This window comes from Pipistrellus hanaki, assembly GCF_964339955.1.
Source record: "Pipistrellus hanaki genome assembly, chromosome: 8".
NCBI lineage: Eukaryota > Metazoa > Chordata > Mammalia > Chiroptera > Vespertilionidae > Pipistrellus > Pipistrellus hanaki.
Window position 1 is genome coordinate 9,703,493 of NC_140510.1, and position 17,040 is coordinate 9,720,532.

The window sequence follows — 17,040 nt, forward strand, 5'->3', positions numbered from 1 at the left end:
AGAAACCAAGATAATGGCATAGGTAAGGACTGAACTTGCTGCTTTGCACAACCACTTCAAAACTACAACTAAAAGACAAAACAGACATCATCCAGAACCACAGGAAGGCTGGCTAATGGAAATTCTACAACTAGAAGGGAAGAGAAAAGCACACAGACTCAGAGGAGCTGCGGAAGTAAAGTACAGAGGTACAGAGGGGTGCACGCACAGAGAGGGTTGATAACTGCGTAAGCAGCTGGCTTTTTCAAGCTGGAGGGAGACACAAGCTCCCGACTGCTCTGAACTCCTGTTCCAGGCAAGACTCTGGGGACTCAGACTCATACAGAGAAAAACTGGACTGTCTGGCAGTGGGCAGAACTTGAGGTTGGCTTTCTCTCAGAGTGCTTACAGTGATTATCAAGGGTCACTGAGACCTGGGGGCTTCTTAGAGCAGGGATGATGGGAAGCCATTGCTGTTTGCTCCACCCTGAGACTCTGCCCCATCCAAGCTGTGCACAGAGGCTTTTGCATATGAATGGCCTATTCCTTTGAAATCTAAACTTACCTATCAAACTACAGCTGAGTCAGAAAGACCCAGAACATCCAAAAGAAGGCCCAAAGCCCCACAGCAGCTTGCAGTGCTTCACAGCTGGGCCTCATCTGGGCACCTCCAAAACCCCAAAAAAGAAGAGGAATCTGCAGATCTCTCTGTAGCTCCTGCTGGGTGGCCTCAAGTAGAGGATAAATTTGAACCTCCTTGGAGATGCAAGAACCAGTGTTACCCAGGGATCAGAGTAGGACCATGCAGATTACAACTCTTCAGATCCATAAGGGACACTCTCAGGAGGCAGACTCACTGAGCAGCAAAGCCCTACTGAAGCAAGTCTTGCCTCATAAGGGTGTCTCCAGCACAAAAGTTCTCACATCGTAGACACAGCTGATTGTCACAGCCAATTGGCCTAGAGTCAATTCCTCCCAGTGATACCAACAACAGTTAAGGCTTAACTACAACAAAGGGGTGCACCAAAAGTGTCCACCTCAAGTAACTGGAGAGGCTGAGCCACTGGATCCTACAGGACATCTAACACAAAAAGCCACTCAATCAACTCAGGGAAGCAGCCAAAATGTGGAGACAAAGAAAGAGGTCACAAATGAAAGAAATGGAGAAAGCAAACTACTAGATATAGAGTTCAAAACCATGATTATGTGTTTTTTTAAGAATTTTCTAGAAAAGGCTGATAAATTTAGCCAGACCCTCGAGGATATAAAAAAGGACCAACTAGAAATTAAACATACACGGACTGAAATAAAAAATATTATACAGAGACCCAACAGCAAACTAGAGGATCTCAAGAATCAAGTCAAAGATTTTAAATACAAAAAAGCAAAAAGCACCCAACTGGAAAAGCAAAAAGAAAAAGAATCCAAAAATATGAAGATGGTGTTAAGGAGCATCTGGGACAACTTCAAGCATACCAACATCAGAATTATGGGGGTCCCAGAGGAAGAGAGAGAGCAAGATATTTGAAGAAATAATGACAAAAACTTCCCCTACTTGGTAAAAGAAATAGACTTACAAGTCCAGGAAGCACAGAGAACCCCAAACAAAAGGAATCCAAAGAGGACCACATCAAGACACATCATAATTAAAATGCAAAGGGCAAAAGACAAAGAAAGAATATTAAAAGCAGCAAGAGAAAAAAAATTACCTACAAGGGAGCACCCATACGATTGTCAGCTAATTTCTCAACAGAAACTATGTAGGCCAGAAGGGAGTGGCAAGAAATATTCAAAGTGATGAACAGCAAGAAACTATAACCAAGATTACTCTACCCAGCAAAGCTATCATTCAGAATTGAAGGTCAGATAAAGAGCTTCACAGATAAGAAAAAGCTAAAGCAGTTCATCACCACCAAACCAATATTATATAAAATGCTGAAAGGTATTCTGTAAGTAGAGGAAAAAGAAGAAAAAGTAAAGATAAATATTATGAACAACAAATACATATCTATCATCAAGTGAATTTAAAAATCAAGTGAATAAAAAAAATCTGATGAACAGAATAATCTGGTAAATGTAATAGATTCAGGGGCATGGAAAGGGAGTGGACTGACAATCCTGGGAGGAAAGGGGTGTGGGAAGAGATTGGACAAAAATGGATGAGGACAGTGGGGGTGGGGAGGAAGGATATGGGGTGGGGAGAGAACCAGGTGGAGGGGAGCAATGGAGGGGGAAGGGAAGAGGAACAACTGTAATAACCTGAACAATAAAGATTAAAATAGATATATAGATAAACTGTGGAGAGAACTACATTGAAATAATCATACAAATGATAATAACATTATTGAGCTCCCACTCTACACAAGTATTTCAAATACTAGAGGCCAGGTGCATGAATTCATGTACCAGTTAGGTGTCTTGGCCTAGCCTGTGGGATCGGGCTGAAACTGGCTCTCCAACATCCCCCAAGGGGTCTTGGATTGTGAGAGGGCATAGGCCAGGCTGAGGGACCCCACAAGTGCACAATAGGGGTCAGGGTGGGATGTGGGAAGTTGGCCAGCCAGGGAGGGACCACAGGAGGGCTCAAAGGCAAGTACAGCCTGCCTCGATCAGTCCTGATCAGCCGGACCCCATCAGCAAACTAACCTACCATTTGGAGTGTCTCCCCCCCACATGGTCATTGCACGTCATAGTGAGCAGTTGAGTGGCCTTAGTATATCATTAGCATATTACTCTCTGATTGGTTGAACGAATGACCAGAAAACCAGACACTTAGCCTATTAGGCTTTTATTATATAGGATATTGTCATTTAACTTTCTTGAAGATTGATACCACAACCTTTTATTGCTGAAGAAACTGCTCTTTTGTCAGGACTACAGTGACTTCAAGGAGCTCTATACCAAAATGCTATATAATGTTGTTCAGAATGTTTACTAAAATGGTTCAGAAAAGTGAACTTGAGAGTAGGAGTAAAAGCTAATGATAGCTACCCTAATAAAATATAAAGTCATAAACGAAATAAGAAGCTCTTTTTATAAAGATGGAAGTAATACTTCAGCAAATTTATTTTTAAGGACCTTAAAAATTATTAAGATTTGATAAACTATTAGACAGGGGACAAAGAGAGATGCATAGGAAAAAACATAAAATTTTAAGAAATTCAGACTAATGGATGAAAAGATCAAGAAAAAAATTATTTAGGAAAAAAATATAAGAAGGACTAAGAGATAATGTATCAGTCACATGTTCCAATCAAACATTAAGTATTTAGTGAGCACTACTCTGATTGCTGTTTTAAATACACAAAAAATGTATAAAAACCATATTTTCAAGAAGCATATACTTTGCTTGTCATGAAATTACACAATATGACAAAGACAGACTAGCTGATGCAATATCCTATCCTATATAATAAAAGAGTAATATGCAAATTAACCATCAATCCTCTACAACCACAAGCCACGCCAATCAGCCAATCAGAGTGAGTATGCAAAATAACCCCAACCAAGATGGCTGCAGCCACAGACAGCAGGTGGGAGGCTTGGGTTCCCCTGGCAATGGAGGAAGCCAAGCTTTCCATACCCCCTGGTGGGCCCAGGCATCCACTAAAGGGTACAAAGTTTCAATTATAAAAGGGAAATAAATCCCAACAGAAATGGCGGCAGCCACTGAGCTGGAAGAGCAGGAGGCTAGGGTTGCCCCTGACGATGGAGAAAGCCAAGCTTCTGCAGCCCTGGCCAGCTCAGGCCTTCACTCCAGGCATCAAAGTTTCAATTATAGAAGATACATAAATTCCAACAGAAATGGCTGCCACTACGAAGCAAGCAAGAGGCTTGGCTCCACTCCAGGCTACAAAATTTCAATTGTAAAAGATAAATAAATTCAAGATACCAGGGTGGGTTGCCAGAGGGCGTGGCCCGCCTGCCAACCACCACAGTCCCCTCGCCCAGACCACCCCATATCCCAAGGGAACTCCTACCCTGATCCAGGACACCCTTCAGGGCAAACCAGCTGACCCCCACTCATGCACCAGGCCTCCATCCTATCTAATAAAAGAGTAATATGCAGATTGACCATGCTATCTTCTGGTCAAAGATTCTGCCTCTATGTGGACACAAAATGGCCACTACAAGGTGGTCAGCAGGGGAGGGAAGTTGGGAGGGACCAGGCCTGCAAAGAGGGCAGTTGGAGGTGATCAATCCTGCAGGGGAGGGAAGTTAGGGGTGTCCAGGCTGGCAGAGGAAGAAAGTTGGGGGCAAACAGGCTGGCAGGGGAGCAGTTAGACATCAATCAGGATGGCATGGGAATGGTTAGGGGGTGATCAGGCTGGCAGGCAGAAGCAGTTAGGGGCAATCAGGAAGGCAGGCAGGCAAGCAGTACTGGATTGTCAGAGGGATATCCAACTGCCCATTTAGGTCCGATCCCACTGGGATAGAGCCTAAATGGCAGTGAAACATCCCTCAAAGGGTCCCAGATTGGAGAGACTGCAGGCTGCGCTGGAGGACACCCCCCCTCCAGGCATGAATTTCGTGCACTGAGCCTCTAGTCTACTTAAAATAGTAACATGCTAATTGACCATACCTTCGAGACGCCCACCCGCCAATTAGGACTATGCAAATTAACCCAACAAAGATGGAGGGTTAATTTGCATACACAGGCTAGAGGTGGGGTGGGTGATGACGCAGGGGTTCTGCACCACCCCAGCTGCTCTGGGCCTCTGGGCAGCATGGGAAGGTGGAAAGGCAGTTCCGGGCCAGAGGGAAAAGGCGGCGCCAGGCAGGAGCAAAGGCACTGCTGGCAGCCAAGGAAAGGAAGGCCCATTCTTGCACCAATCTTCGTGCATTGGGCTGCTAGTATTTTAATAAAAGGGTAATATGCAAATTGACCTTTAGGGACCACTGGAAACCACCAGTTGCTATGGCGAGCCCTGACCACCAGGAGGAAGACACTCAATGCAGGAGCTGCCACCTAGTGGTTGGTGCGCTCCCACAGGGGGAGCTCCACTCAGCCACAAGCAGGGCTGATTGATGTGACTGCAGTGGCAGTGGCAAGAGCCTCTCCTGCCTCCTGGGCAGCATCCAACTGCAGCTTAGACTTGCTCAGCAGGTGGACATCCCCCAAGGGGTCCCGGACTGTGAGAGGAAGCAGATAGGTCTGAGGACCCCCACCTCCACCCAGTGCATGAATTTTCGTGCATTGGGCCTATAGTATGGTATAGCAAATATTGAAAGTGACAGTTCTTCAATAGATCAAAAAGTTTTAGAATTAACTTCATATAGGAATTATAAAATGTAAAATATGTGCTTTCAAGAAAGATGCATGCAGTTACATACTTCTGATTGTTACAATGCTAGAAGCATAGCATTTCCAAACTAGTATCAAGTTAATATTCTGCAGACAAGAAAAGTTTTAATTTGTAGACAGACTAGGATAGTAGATGGAGATATGTAAATAACAATTTATACTAATAGCAAATTTTTGAAGTACAGAAATTTCATCCATTCACAATCCTTCTATTGATAGGAAAATATGCTTTCTTAAATATTGGAAGCACAAAATGAGCAAAATATTAGGTTTATCATGAAAACATTAAAATTTTAGTATTATTATCTTTACAATAGCAAATAAATGCTACTGATCTTAGAGGGATTGGAGATACTTTTAGAATCAGTCCCCCCACACACACACAAAAAAAAAACATAAAATTATAATCAGGATATTTCTTTCCATTTTGTAAACAAAGATTATAATTAATGTTTTACAAGAATTTCAATTTTTTAGAAGAAAATACCTAAATTTAACACTATATGATTAATGTAACAAGGTACAATATTTGAGTTTTTAATTACTCTCATTTACTGAAAAAACACTCTTTATCCTTAAAAAACCCTTAGGAACTTTTAAATACATGCTAAGTATTTCTTCCATGTATCTGTTTTTAAGAATACTACTAAAAGCAAACCATGTAGCTGTGGCAACTTTCTAATATATAACTATATTCTTTTTAAGGAAAAAAATAGCTGATGGCCAATTATTGCATTTATGAAATTATCAAGTAGACTGCAATAATAATTTGAAAACATTATAGACAGAAAAAGACAAACAAAGTGAAAGGGACAAGAAAGAAGGCAATGTTCTAAAACTAGTGAAAGTAAAGAGTTGGATATTAATACAAATTTAAACAAAACCAATGCTGCTTCTCCCTTATCACTTTGAATCTTCTGAAATTCTTTCCCTAAACACATACTGAAAATAGTTATATGAGAACTGCTTACCTTGCAGGTTATAAGCTGCCAACTGAACTGCTGTATCAAAAGGACACTCCAATCTGAGACCAAACACAATCAGTTAAACAATTTCACAACCTTCAGTTTAAGACAAATGGAAATACACTTTATGGCGACCATTTCTTTTTCATAATTAGCTATAAAATTATTTTTCAAAAACATTTTTAAACTACTCAAGAAAATATGGTTTACCTTAAGCAACTAATACTCACTTTCCACTGAGAATATCTTGTCTTAATTGAAGAACAAATAAATACCTAAGAAAAACAAAAGGTCCAAACTTAACTGAAGAGAACAACTTTACCCTTCTAATTTGGAAAGAAACATTCTTAATTATACAACTTTACTCAAAATAAAGTCTATATAAGAAAAAAGGGATAATAAGCATCAGGAGGATGGTAGCATATCTGTAAGATAACAGCAAGAAACAGCCTAGCCAGTGTGGCTCAGTGGTTGAGCGTCAACCTGTGAACCAGGAGGTCACAGTTCAATTCCCAGTCAGAACACATGCCTGGGTTGTGGGCTCAGTCCCCAGTTGGGGGGGGGGGGGGGGGGAAGGATGTTGCAAGAGGTAGCCAATCTATGATTCTCTCTCATTGATTTTTCTATCTCTCTCTCCCTACTCCCTTCCTCTCTGAAATTAAAGAGAAAAAAAAATTAAAAGAAATAGCGGGCACAGAATACATACAGTAGAGAGAAAAGGTTTAAGGCAAATTACTGAGAATGAGCTCTGTGACTAATTTAACTGTACTCTGACAATGCAGCTACCTCATATATGAAAGGATACTAGCATGTATATAACTGTGGATTATAGCTATAATCTCATTGGCAGAGTAGTCAAGAGCAAAGCCCTTCTGAAGGGATTCAACTAACTCAATCTTTTACTTAATAAATAGTAAATGGGCCTCCTGGTGCTTCCACAGGCTGTGTTCTTATACTGACTGTACAGAAATAGGAGGCAGAATAAACCTACCCCATATAAACCTCAGCTCTTTGCTCTGTATTGTGAATGGGGAGACATTGAGTCAAGGAGGTTTGGGATCTGACTTGTTTTCACTTCCTCTGGGCAAAGAGTAGATGGTGGCTATGGCTTTATGACATGGCAGCTAAGCCAGGGAGTGATGAAACAAAAAATAAAAACAAATAGTAAGTGGAATGAGTCATGGATTTGCAGTATCATCCATTAAGAAATACCAGGAGGGCAAGAAAAAGTAAAAATAGGTATACATAACCTACTTAAAGTTTATTCAAAATTATTTAAAACAAATCAAAATCTAACATTTTTTATTAATCAATGGTATTTCAATAGGTAAAGCAAATCAGGAGCCTACTTGAAGATAGATCATTGTGAACATTAATGTACATGGCAATGTATTTAAGCACATCTGCCCTGTTTACAATCCATAAGTTTATAATGACACTTAAAAAAAGAACTCACTAGTTACCTTTAGAGGATACTAGGGAATTAACTCTTTATTTTGAAAACTGATTAAAAAGGAAAATAATCATATACTTAAAAAGCGCTATCCCAAAATGACATTCTGTTGTCTGAGATCTGTTACAAGGGGCAAGAAATATATTTCATTTGCTGTCTATAAACTGGAAAGCATTATGGACAATCTTACAACATTTTAGCTAGCCTGACCAAACTTTACCCATGTTCAACTATGTCTTACCGGGTTAGCTCTTCACGAAGATTATTTGGTTCCGAGGAATAAAATTTAACTCGAAAATGCAGACAATAGGGTGAACCAACTGCCATTAAAAAAAAAAGAAAAGAGCTTTAATTTTTTATAACTATTTAAATAATAAGAATTTACAGTCAGTAAATCTGTCAAAAATCCACTGAACTTGAGACAAAAGATAACAGTTTATTACTATATTTCAGTTTATAGTGTAGGTTTGATTAAACTTAATATAAAAAGAGCAATCATTTTTTAAACTATACCAATCACATAATAATCTGCCCTAAGACTAGCTAGCTCTAAATTAATTCTAACAGTTCAGGGCCAATATCTATATATTACAGGCCCAGTTAACGAAATTTGTGCACGGGGGTGGAGTGGGGGTCCCCTCAGCTCAGCCTGCACTCTCTCCAACCCGGGACATCCCTCTCACAATCCTGGACTACTGGCTCCTAACCACTCCTCACATGCCTGCCTGCCTACTTGCCCCTAAATGCCTCCCTGCCAGCCTGATTACCCCTCACTGCCCCCCCTCCCCCGGTCAGCCTAGTTGCCCCTAACTACCCTCCGCTGCCTACCAGATCGCCTCCAAATGCCCCCTCCCTGCTGGCCTGGTCTCCATCAACTGCCCCCCCTGCTGACCTGGTTGCCCCCAACAGCCCCCCCCCCCCTGCTGACCTGGTTGCCCCCAACTGCCCCCCCTGCCAGCATGGTCACCCCACACAGTCTGCTTATTCAGTCATCCCTCACTAATCCCCGTGTAGGCCTGGTCATTGTCAGCCATCTTGTGAGGGCATGAGGATCAATTTGTTATTACTTTTTTTATATATAGGAGGATATAAAAACCTAAGTGGCTGTTATAACCAGTCGACCAAACGACCAGTTGACCAGTCGCTATGATGCACACTGACCACCAGGGGGCAGGCGCTCAACACAGGAGCTGCCCCCTGGTGGTAAGTGCGCTCCCACAGCCAACCTCCCATGGCCAGCCAACCTCCCATGGTCCCTCCTAAGGGCCAGCCAACCTCCCGTGGTCCCTCCTGAGGGCCAGCCAACCTCCTGCAATCCCTCCTCCCTGCTTCGGCCCAGCCAGCCAGCCAATCTCCCGCGGGAAGGGACAACTACGCGAGATGTCCCTGATCAGCCCAATTGCCAGCCAGGCTGAGGGACCCCACCCATGCACGAATTCATGCACCAGGCCGCTATTACCAAATAAAAAAAGTTCTGACTGAGCCCTGATCAGTATTCCTCAGGTTCAATTCCCAGTCAAAGGCATGTACTTGGATTGCAGATTGGATTCTGGAACCCAACTGGGACAAGTGCGGGAGGCAACCAATCAATGTGTCTCTCAGATCGATGTTTCCCTTCTCTCTCTCTTTCTCTCTCTCTCCCTTCCTCCTCTCAATTCCTCTTCCTTCTCTTGCTCTTTCTCTCCCCTCTTCCACTCTCTCTAAAAATCAATAACAAAAAATATCCTCACATGAGGATTAACAACAACAAAAGTTCTGTGCAATCTAACAGTCCTGACAATCTGCAGAGCTGTATTTCTTAAAAGCACAGGGGAACACCTATGTTATTAATTGTTCATGGCAAATCCTCCCACACACTTTCCAATTCACTCCACCTACTTCATTAACATCTATATTTTCAGTGGTTCCATTATTATGTAAAGACAAGAGTTGAAATGCCCTGAAATCTGTTACTACACAGGATAAGGTATACTAAGGATTGAACTCTGGTATTTTCCTGACTATTGATAGGAATAGCACTGGCATTTTATGTGAAATGCTTCTTTTCACTGTTTTTAATTTTTAAAAAAGTAAGCCTTGTCTAACTGGCGTGGCTCAGTGGTTGAGATTTGACCTATGAACCAGGAGATCACACTTCGATTGCCAGTCATGGCACATGCCCAGATTGCAGGCTCAATACCCAGAAGGGAGCGTGCAGGAGGCACCAATCAATGACTCTCTCTCATCATTGATGTTCCTATTTCTCCCTGTCCCTTCCCTCTGAAATCAATAAAAATAAAGTATTTTTTTTAAAAAAGGCACAAACTTAAAGCCTCAAAATATTTTTCAGAAAAAGCTGGACAAATGCCAAACAAGAAAATTCCAACATAAAATAATCTATCTATACCAATGGTCGGCAAACTCATTAGTCAACAGAGCCAAATATCAACAGTACAACAATTGAAATTTCTTTTGAGAGCCAAGTTTTTGAAACTTAAACTTCTTCTAATGCCACTTCTTCAAAAGAGACTCACCCAGGCCATGGTATTTTGTGGAAGAGCCACGCTCAAGGGGCAAAAGAGCTGCATGTGGCTCACGAGCCGCAGTTTGCTAACCACTGATCTATACTAATAAAAGGGTAATATGTGCTAATTAGACCAGATATCCTTCCGGAAAAAGCCATGGTGGTGAGGTCAAGGCTGAGGCAGTTAGGGGTGATCAGGCCGGCAGGGGAGAGCAGTTAGGGGGATCAGGCCAGTAGACAAGCGAGTGGTTAGGAGCTAGAAGACCCACAGGGATGGGACCTAAACCGGTAGTCCGACATCCCTCAAGGGGTTCCAGATTAGAAAGTGTGCAGGCCGGGCTGAGGGACACCCCCTTCCCGTGCATGAATTTCGTGCATCAGCCACTAGTCTATATATATATAAAAGGCTAAGTGACCATCGCATCCGAAACAACTGAACGGACGAACGAACAGGCTGTGTGGGGCGACCAGGCTGGCAGGAGGGTTAGTGAGGAATGACCAAACAACTGAGCAGCAGGCTGCATGGGGCGACCAGGCTGGCAGGGGGAGGAGCAGTTGGGGGTGACCACGCCAGCAGGGGGTACATCAAGGGGCGACTAGGCCAGCAGGGGGGCACTAAGGGGCAACCAAGCCGGTGGGTTGGGGCAGTTAGTAACTACGCCGGCGGGGGTGGTTGTTGGGGGTGATCAGGCAGGCAGGCAGGCGAGCAGTTAGGAGCCAGTGGTCCTGAATTGTGAGAGGGATGTTAGACTGCAGGTTTAGGCCTGATCCGCGGGACAGGGCCTAAACCAGCATTCGAACATCCCCCAAAGGGTCTCAGATTGGAGAGGGTACAGGCCGGGCTGAGGGGGACCGCCTCTCCCCCCGTTCATGAATTTCATGCACTGGGCCTCTAGTTACTATATAAAGGTTAAGCATCTCATGGGAACTTAATCTCATTTGCAAGCTGCAAGGCTTTCTCCTGTAAACAACTGTAAGGCACTTCAATCTAATTACCATCAACCCTATATAATTTAGGATTAGTATACCAGATTGAAATTATTTTTAGAAAGTAGTGATGCTAAGAAATTTATCTAAAACATGATTTTAAGTCCTTACTATTAAAAATAACTAATATATATAATTCAATTTCTATTTTTTTCACAATTTTTTCAACACTTACTTTTAACTTGCTTTTTGATACTCTTTGTAACATCCAGCCAATGCTGAAAACAAAACAAAAATTCAGTCATTAAACAGATTACTAAAATTTAATTTTCATCATGCTTTTGTTGGTAACCACAAGGAATATTTCACAAGAGAAAAAAGAGTGAAAATGAGAGGGAGGGTTATTTACCCAAAATCCATAGTAAGCTTATGAATAGAAATGAGCAAAAAATACCTAAAACCAAATATATGACTTTTTAAAACATTACCTTTATTCTCAGTAACAAGGATAGTCTAAAGTTTGCCATTGGTTCTCAAAAAAAATAAAATAAAAAAAAAACTCACCACTATTAAAAATTGACAGAAGTATTTTCATGTTCCATATTCTTATAATAAAAATAAGATTTATTAACAGATCATGATTCCAAATTAGGTGAAATAACAATGCCATGTCTATTATACAAAATAGCCCTAGCCAGTTTTGCTCACTGGTTAGAGTGTTGGAGGGCAGACTGGAGGGTATGGGTTTAATTACCAGTCAAGGGCAAATATCTCAGCTGCTGGCTGGAGCTTGGCTGGGGTCAAGGCACATGGGGGAGGCTGCCAATCAATGTGTCTCTCTCATATACTGGTAGATGTTTCTTTCTCTCTCCCCCTCCTTCCTCCCTTCCATTCTCTCTAAAAATCAGTAGGAAAATATCCTTGGGTAAAGGTTAAAACAAATACACAAAAGACACTACTGCACAATAAAATTAGATTTGTCTCATTATCAAGACCATATCTATTAAGGGAAGCAGCCTTTGCCCCTTTATTTAACAAATAAAAAATGTTAATATAGTAACTAGCATATTTCTGGTTTCATTTGATACCTGTAACCTCTTCACTCTCAGATGTCCATAATATAAACAGTCTAAAAACCAATTCCAAAGACTTCCACTGTAAACCATTCCCAGCTTACTTCTCTTCATTAATCCTTTTATAGCACCAATCCCAACAGTGACAACAGGCACTCATCCAACTAAGATATACATAATAGTGTTCTTTCCCGCGTGCTTACAATTCCAAGAATCCTAAAGGAAAAGAGTGGCTCTTGTGCTAACTAGTTCACAGAGCAAAGGAATCCAGTTTCAGAAATCCAGATAGACAAAGAGCGGGTACACAAGGCTGCATTGTAAACAGACTTGTAACAATTTGATTTTCTTGCCAATTATTTGCCCTAACCTCTTCTCATTCTTTCCCAAGACCCAAAAGTAAAATTCACAGAACTACTAGAATGCCAGCAAAGTACCTCTGCACACTGAAGTAAGATGGTCAGTAAACATTTCAAAGGCAATTAAATACTGTGCAATATTTTCTCTGGGTTCCAAGTATGTAGGTACTTAGTTAGCTGTCTCTCATTTCTTTAAAAACTCAGTTGGACTCCACATTTAAACATATCTCAATCTAACAAATGTTCAGTTTACACAGACCTCTATCAATAAAATGCTAGGCCAACTAGTAGGCATAAAATAATTCAATCTATAAGCAGAAAGGTTTCAATGTAGGACATCAAAAATTCCATCCATCATGGCCAAGCCAAATAATCCAATATCCAAAATTCCCAGATTTAACTGTGCGAAATATCTACTGCAGCCTGATGTCAACCACAGATTGGGTGTGAAATAAAATTAGTTTCCATGCCCGATTGTTTTCTCCCCACAACCATGAACCTAGGAGTTGCCCTATCTTCGGGTTTTAACTATTATACTGCAACAAACAATTTTATGGCTAGTCACTTGGGCAGCCTCTTATAGCCTTAGTTTTAGGGAGACTCATACACCATGAGTGCGAACTAGCACAATCATTCCAGGAGATAATCTGACAATAGCTTTAAAAAAATCATTATGAATGTGTTCTGATTTACCTACAAGGAATGACATCAGAGAAAGTTAAGACAATTTATATTTCCAACCATACTAAACTGCCTACAATATGATAAAACACCAGGCAACAATTAAAATGAATGAAAGCAAATACTTAAGATTCTAGAAAATTACTTACAATATATTGTTAAATTTTAAAAGCAGGTTATTATAAACTAGTGGCCCATTGCATGAAATTTGTGCACAGGAGGATTGTCCCTCAGCCCGGCCTACACCCTCTCCAATTTGAGATCCCTCGGGACAGTTGGGCATCCCTCTCGTAATTCAGGACCACTGGCTCCTATCCACTCACCTGCCTACCTGCCTGATCGCACCTAACCACTCTGCCTGTCAGCCTGATTATCCCTAACTACCCCACCACTGCCAGCCTGATTGCCCCCAACTGCCCCTCCCCTGCCAGCCAGCTCACCCCCAATTGTCCCCCCTAGGGCCTGCTCGCCTCCAACTGCCTCCCCTGCCAGCCTGTTTGCCCCCAACTGTCTCCCACTGGCCTGATCGCCCCTAACCTGCCTCTGCCGCCTTGGCCCCGCCACCATGGCTTTGTCCGGAAGGATGTTCAGAAGATCTCCAGGTCTAATTAGCATATCACCCTTTTATTATTAGGTCTAGTAATAATTAATGTCATTTTCTAATACTTTTTTAAATCGAATTTATTTAAACAATACAACAAAATTTAATCAATAATATAGTTGCCGTTGTTTTCTACTACTTGTGCCCAATGCTCAGGAAGCATTTTAATCCCTCTGTTGTAAAATTCTTGTGATTTTGATGCAAAAAAATCGGTCAATGCATTTTTGAGGCATTCTTCATTATTAAATTTTTTTCCAAGAAGAAAGTTTTGCAAAGAACGAAACAAATGGTAATCGGAAGGGGCAATATCAGGAGAATATGCAGGTTGAGGGAGAACTTCCCATTCCAACTGGCGCAGTTTTTCAGCAGTGATTCTTGCAGTATGCGGTCGTGCGTTATCGTGGTGAAGAATTACGCCCTTCCGATTAATCAGCATGGGTTCTTTTTCTCTTAAAGCTTGGGCTAACCTTTCCAATTGGGCACTATACACTGCACTTGTAATGGTTTGGTTAGATGGTAAAAGTTCATAATGAAGAATTCCTTTAAAATTCCACCAAACACACAACATCACTTTTTTCACATGCAAGTCAGGTTTTGGCGTGGGCTGCGGAGCCTCATTTTTGTCCAACCATTGAGGCCGCCTTTTCGAATTAACATACAGCACCCATTGTTCATCTCCGGTAACAATTTGCTCTAAAAACGGCAAACGGTTTTGACGAGAGAGGAGCGAACTGCAAATTGTGACTCTTTAATTACGGTTGTTGTCGGTCAACTCATGAGGAACCCATTTTCCAAACTTTTGGACTTTGCCAAGTGCACGCAATTGATTGGAAATTGTTTTTTGTGAACAATTTAAAGTTGTCGCAAGCTCTTGTTGGGTAATTTGAGGATTTTGCACCAAAAGAGCTTGAAGAGCTTCTTGATCAAAATTGGACACACGGCCTCGACCACTCTTGTCATCTAACGAAAAATTTCCCTCGCGAAATTTCTCAAACCAATGCTGGCATTTTCTGGCGCTAACTGCATCTTGACCAAGAGCACTACAGATGTTTTTTGCAGCCTCACTTGCTTTTCTTCCTAATTGGAACTCGTAAAGCATGCAGTGCCGAATATGCTCTTCATCAGCCATCTTCTTAGCCCTAGTTTTGCAACAAAAACCAAACCAAACACAAACTTTTTCAAGCAAAACTTGTTAATTGCACTTCACACGTTCTGTAGATACCACATATTTGAAGGTTATGTCAATACAAGTCAACGCCAAGCAAGATTTTAAACGAATGTTGAAAAACGACATTAATTATTACTAGACCCGATAGTATAGATTATTTTTGTCAAAAGAATTATTTTCTTTTGGACTGAGGCAATCTATAACAAAACAGTAACAGAGTTGTTATTTAGGTGGTTGAGATTACTGGTGATACTTTTTTTCTCTGTTATTTTCTAAATTTTCAACTTAACCAAGAGTACATATTACTTGAAACAATAATCATGGACCCCCTTACTTTATTTGTTAGTTTGTTTTAATATATTTTATTGATTTTTTTACAGAAAGGAAAAGAGAGGGATAGAGAGTTAGAAACATCGATGAGAGAGAATCATTGATCAGCTGCCTCTTGCACACCACCTACTGGGGATGTGCTCGCAACCAAGGTACATGACCTTGACCGGAATCGAACCGGGGACCTTTCAGTCTGCAGGCCGACGCTCTATCCACTGAGCCAAACCAGTTTCGGCGGACCCCCTTATTTTAACATTATATATATAACTAATATACTCATATAGGTTCATTTTTTGGTAATATTAAAAGGTACATGGTCAACAGTCCCTCCAACATCTGCAACAGTCCAAGGCCGTCTCCCCCCACCATATACCCAATTTCTATCATTACACTCACAAACATAACCCCCAAGGCGTTATTGGTTTCTGATTCTTTCCAGAATCTCTTCAAACAGGGAAGAAAAAAACAACTGTGTGTTTATGAAGGTAAAGAGTAAAGAATATGCCAGCAGAGAGCAGCTGCGTGTTGCTGAAGGATGCCCAGGACCAAACCAGACACGGTCGGACCTGCATCACCACCGTTTGTCCACCAACCAGATCTGAAATAGCATGGCTGACATGTATACATAAGGAACTATTTGACATTGAAATTGGGACTCGAAAGAACTGTTGGCTCAGAAAGGAACTCACTAACGACTGATTCATTTGCCTCTCAGCATAACCATCAGGGCTTTTCTCAGTTTAGGTTCTTACAAGGGTATTTCTTAGATCACATGATCTCACACATCTAGAGGAAATGATGAACAACATAGACTGATGAACAAGAACAGACCCAGAGAAAGAGAAGCACCTCAGAGGGAAAGTATGGGAGGGTGGGGGTAAAGGGAAGAGATCAACCAAAGGACTTGTGTGCATGCATATAGGCCTGGCCAGTGGCCATGGACAACTGGGGGGGGGGGGGGGGGGGGAGGGTGTGAGGGCATATGTAGGGAGGGGTTTGGGATGAGGACAATTATGTGATACCATAATCAATTAAAAAAAAAAGGAAAAAATAAAAATAAATAAATAAATAAAAAGTTAAAAAAAGAGTAAAGAATATTAACAGCAGACTAAAAATCAACACGCTAAATACAAATTTTGATAAAATAAACTTTGAGGAATATAAAAAACATTAATATAAGACAGACCACTTACTATTTCAAGAACCTAAAATCTTAGACAATTATAACTTAGATTTCATCCAGTTTAAGAAATTTAGGGCTAGTCTCGTAGATACTCCTTAAATCTCTAGTTTATTTCCTATTCTAAGCAGCACAGGAAACATAAAATCATCCCAGTGAAATAAAGGATCAGAGTTTTTCCCAAGTGGGCATTTTAATCTCTTTTCTACCTGCATGTAATAGCTTTCTAATAACTGGCACATCCTTAAGACAATCCAAAATTCAGAAAAAGCACCAAACAATTTTGAAGTGAAATTTAGGAGCTGGGGGAGTTTGGGGAAGTTCTGAGCTCATGTTTGTATATTCTCAAGTCTGTTTTCTTTCATCTCCTCCACATTCCAAGCTCAGGGACTGGAAAATGCAGAGCTCAGAGACAGGCACTGATATGACAGTTTTCCTTGATTTAGGATCTTTAGGAGTTTAAATTACATTAGAAGATAAAGGTGAGAGCATGCAGACACACAGTCTTGTATGTCTGGT

At 41.3% G+C, this 17,040-nt stretch overlaps 1 protein-coding gene across 6 annotated transcripts in view; it reads right to left on the bottom strand.

The window, feature by feature from the left end:
• The window catches only part of EPB41L5 (erythrocyte membrane protein band 4.1 like 5), a 161,644-nt gene that overhangs the window by 108,905 nt on the left and 35,699 nt on the right, over positions 1-17,040 (bottom strand). For all 6 annotated transcript variants that reach the window (XR_014795732.1, XM_084892222.1, XM_084892221.1 and 3 more), the window contains 4 exons: positions 11,368-11,410; positions 7,944-8,022; positions 6,480-6,524; positions 6,256-6,308 (listed from right to left, as the gene is read on the bottom strand). Coding sequence is in view for 5 of the 6 variants with exons in the window: in XM_084892222.1 (XP_084748348.1) it covers positions 6,256-6,308; positions 6,480-6,524; positions 7,944-8,022; positions 11,368-11,410 (220 nt within the window). In the remaining variant the exon portion in view is untranslated. The remainder of the gene's footprint in view (positions 1-6,255; positions 6,309-6,479; positions 6,525-7,943; positions 8,023-11,367; positions 11,411-17,040) is intronic.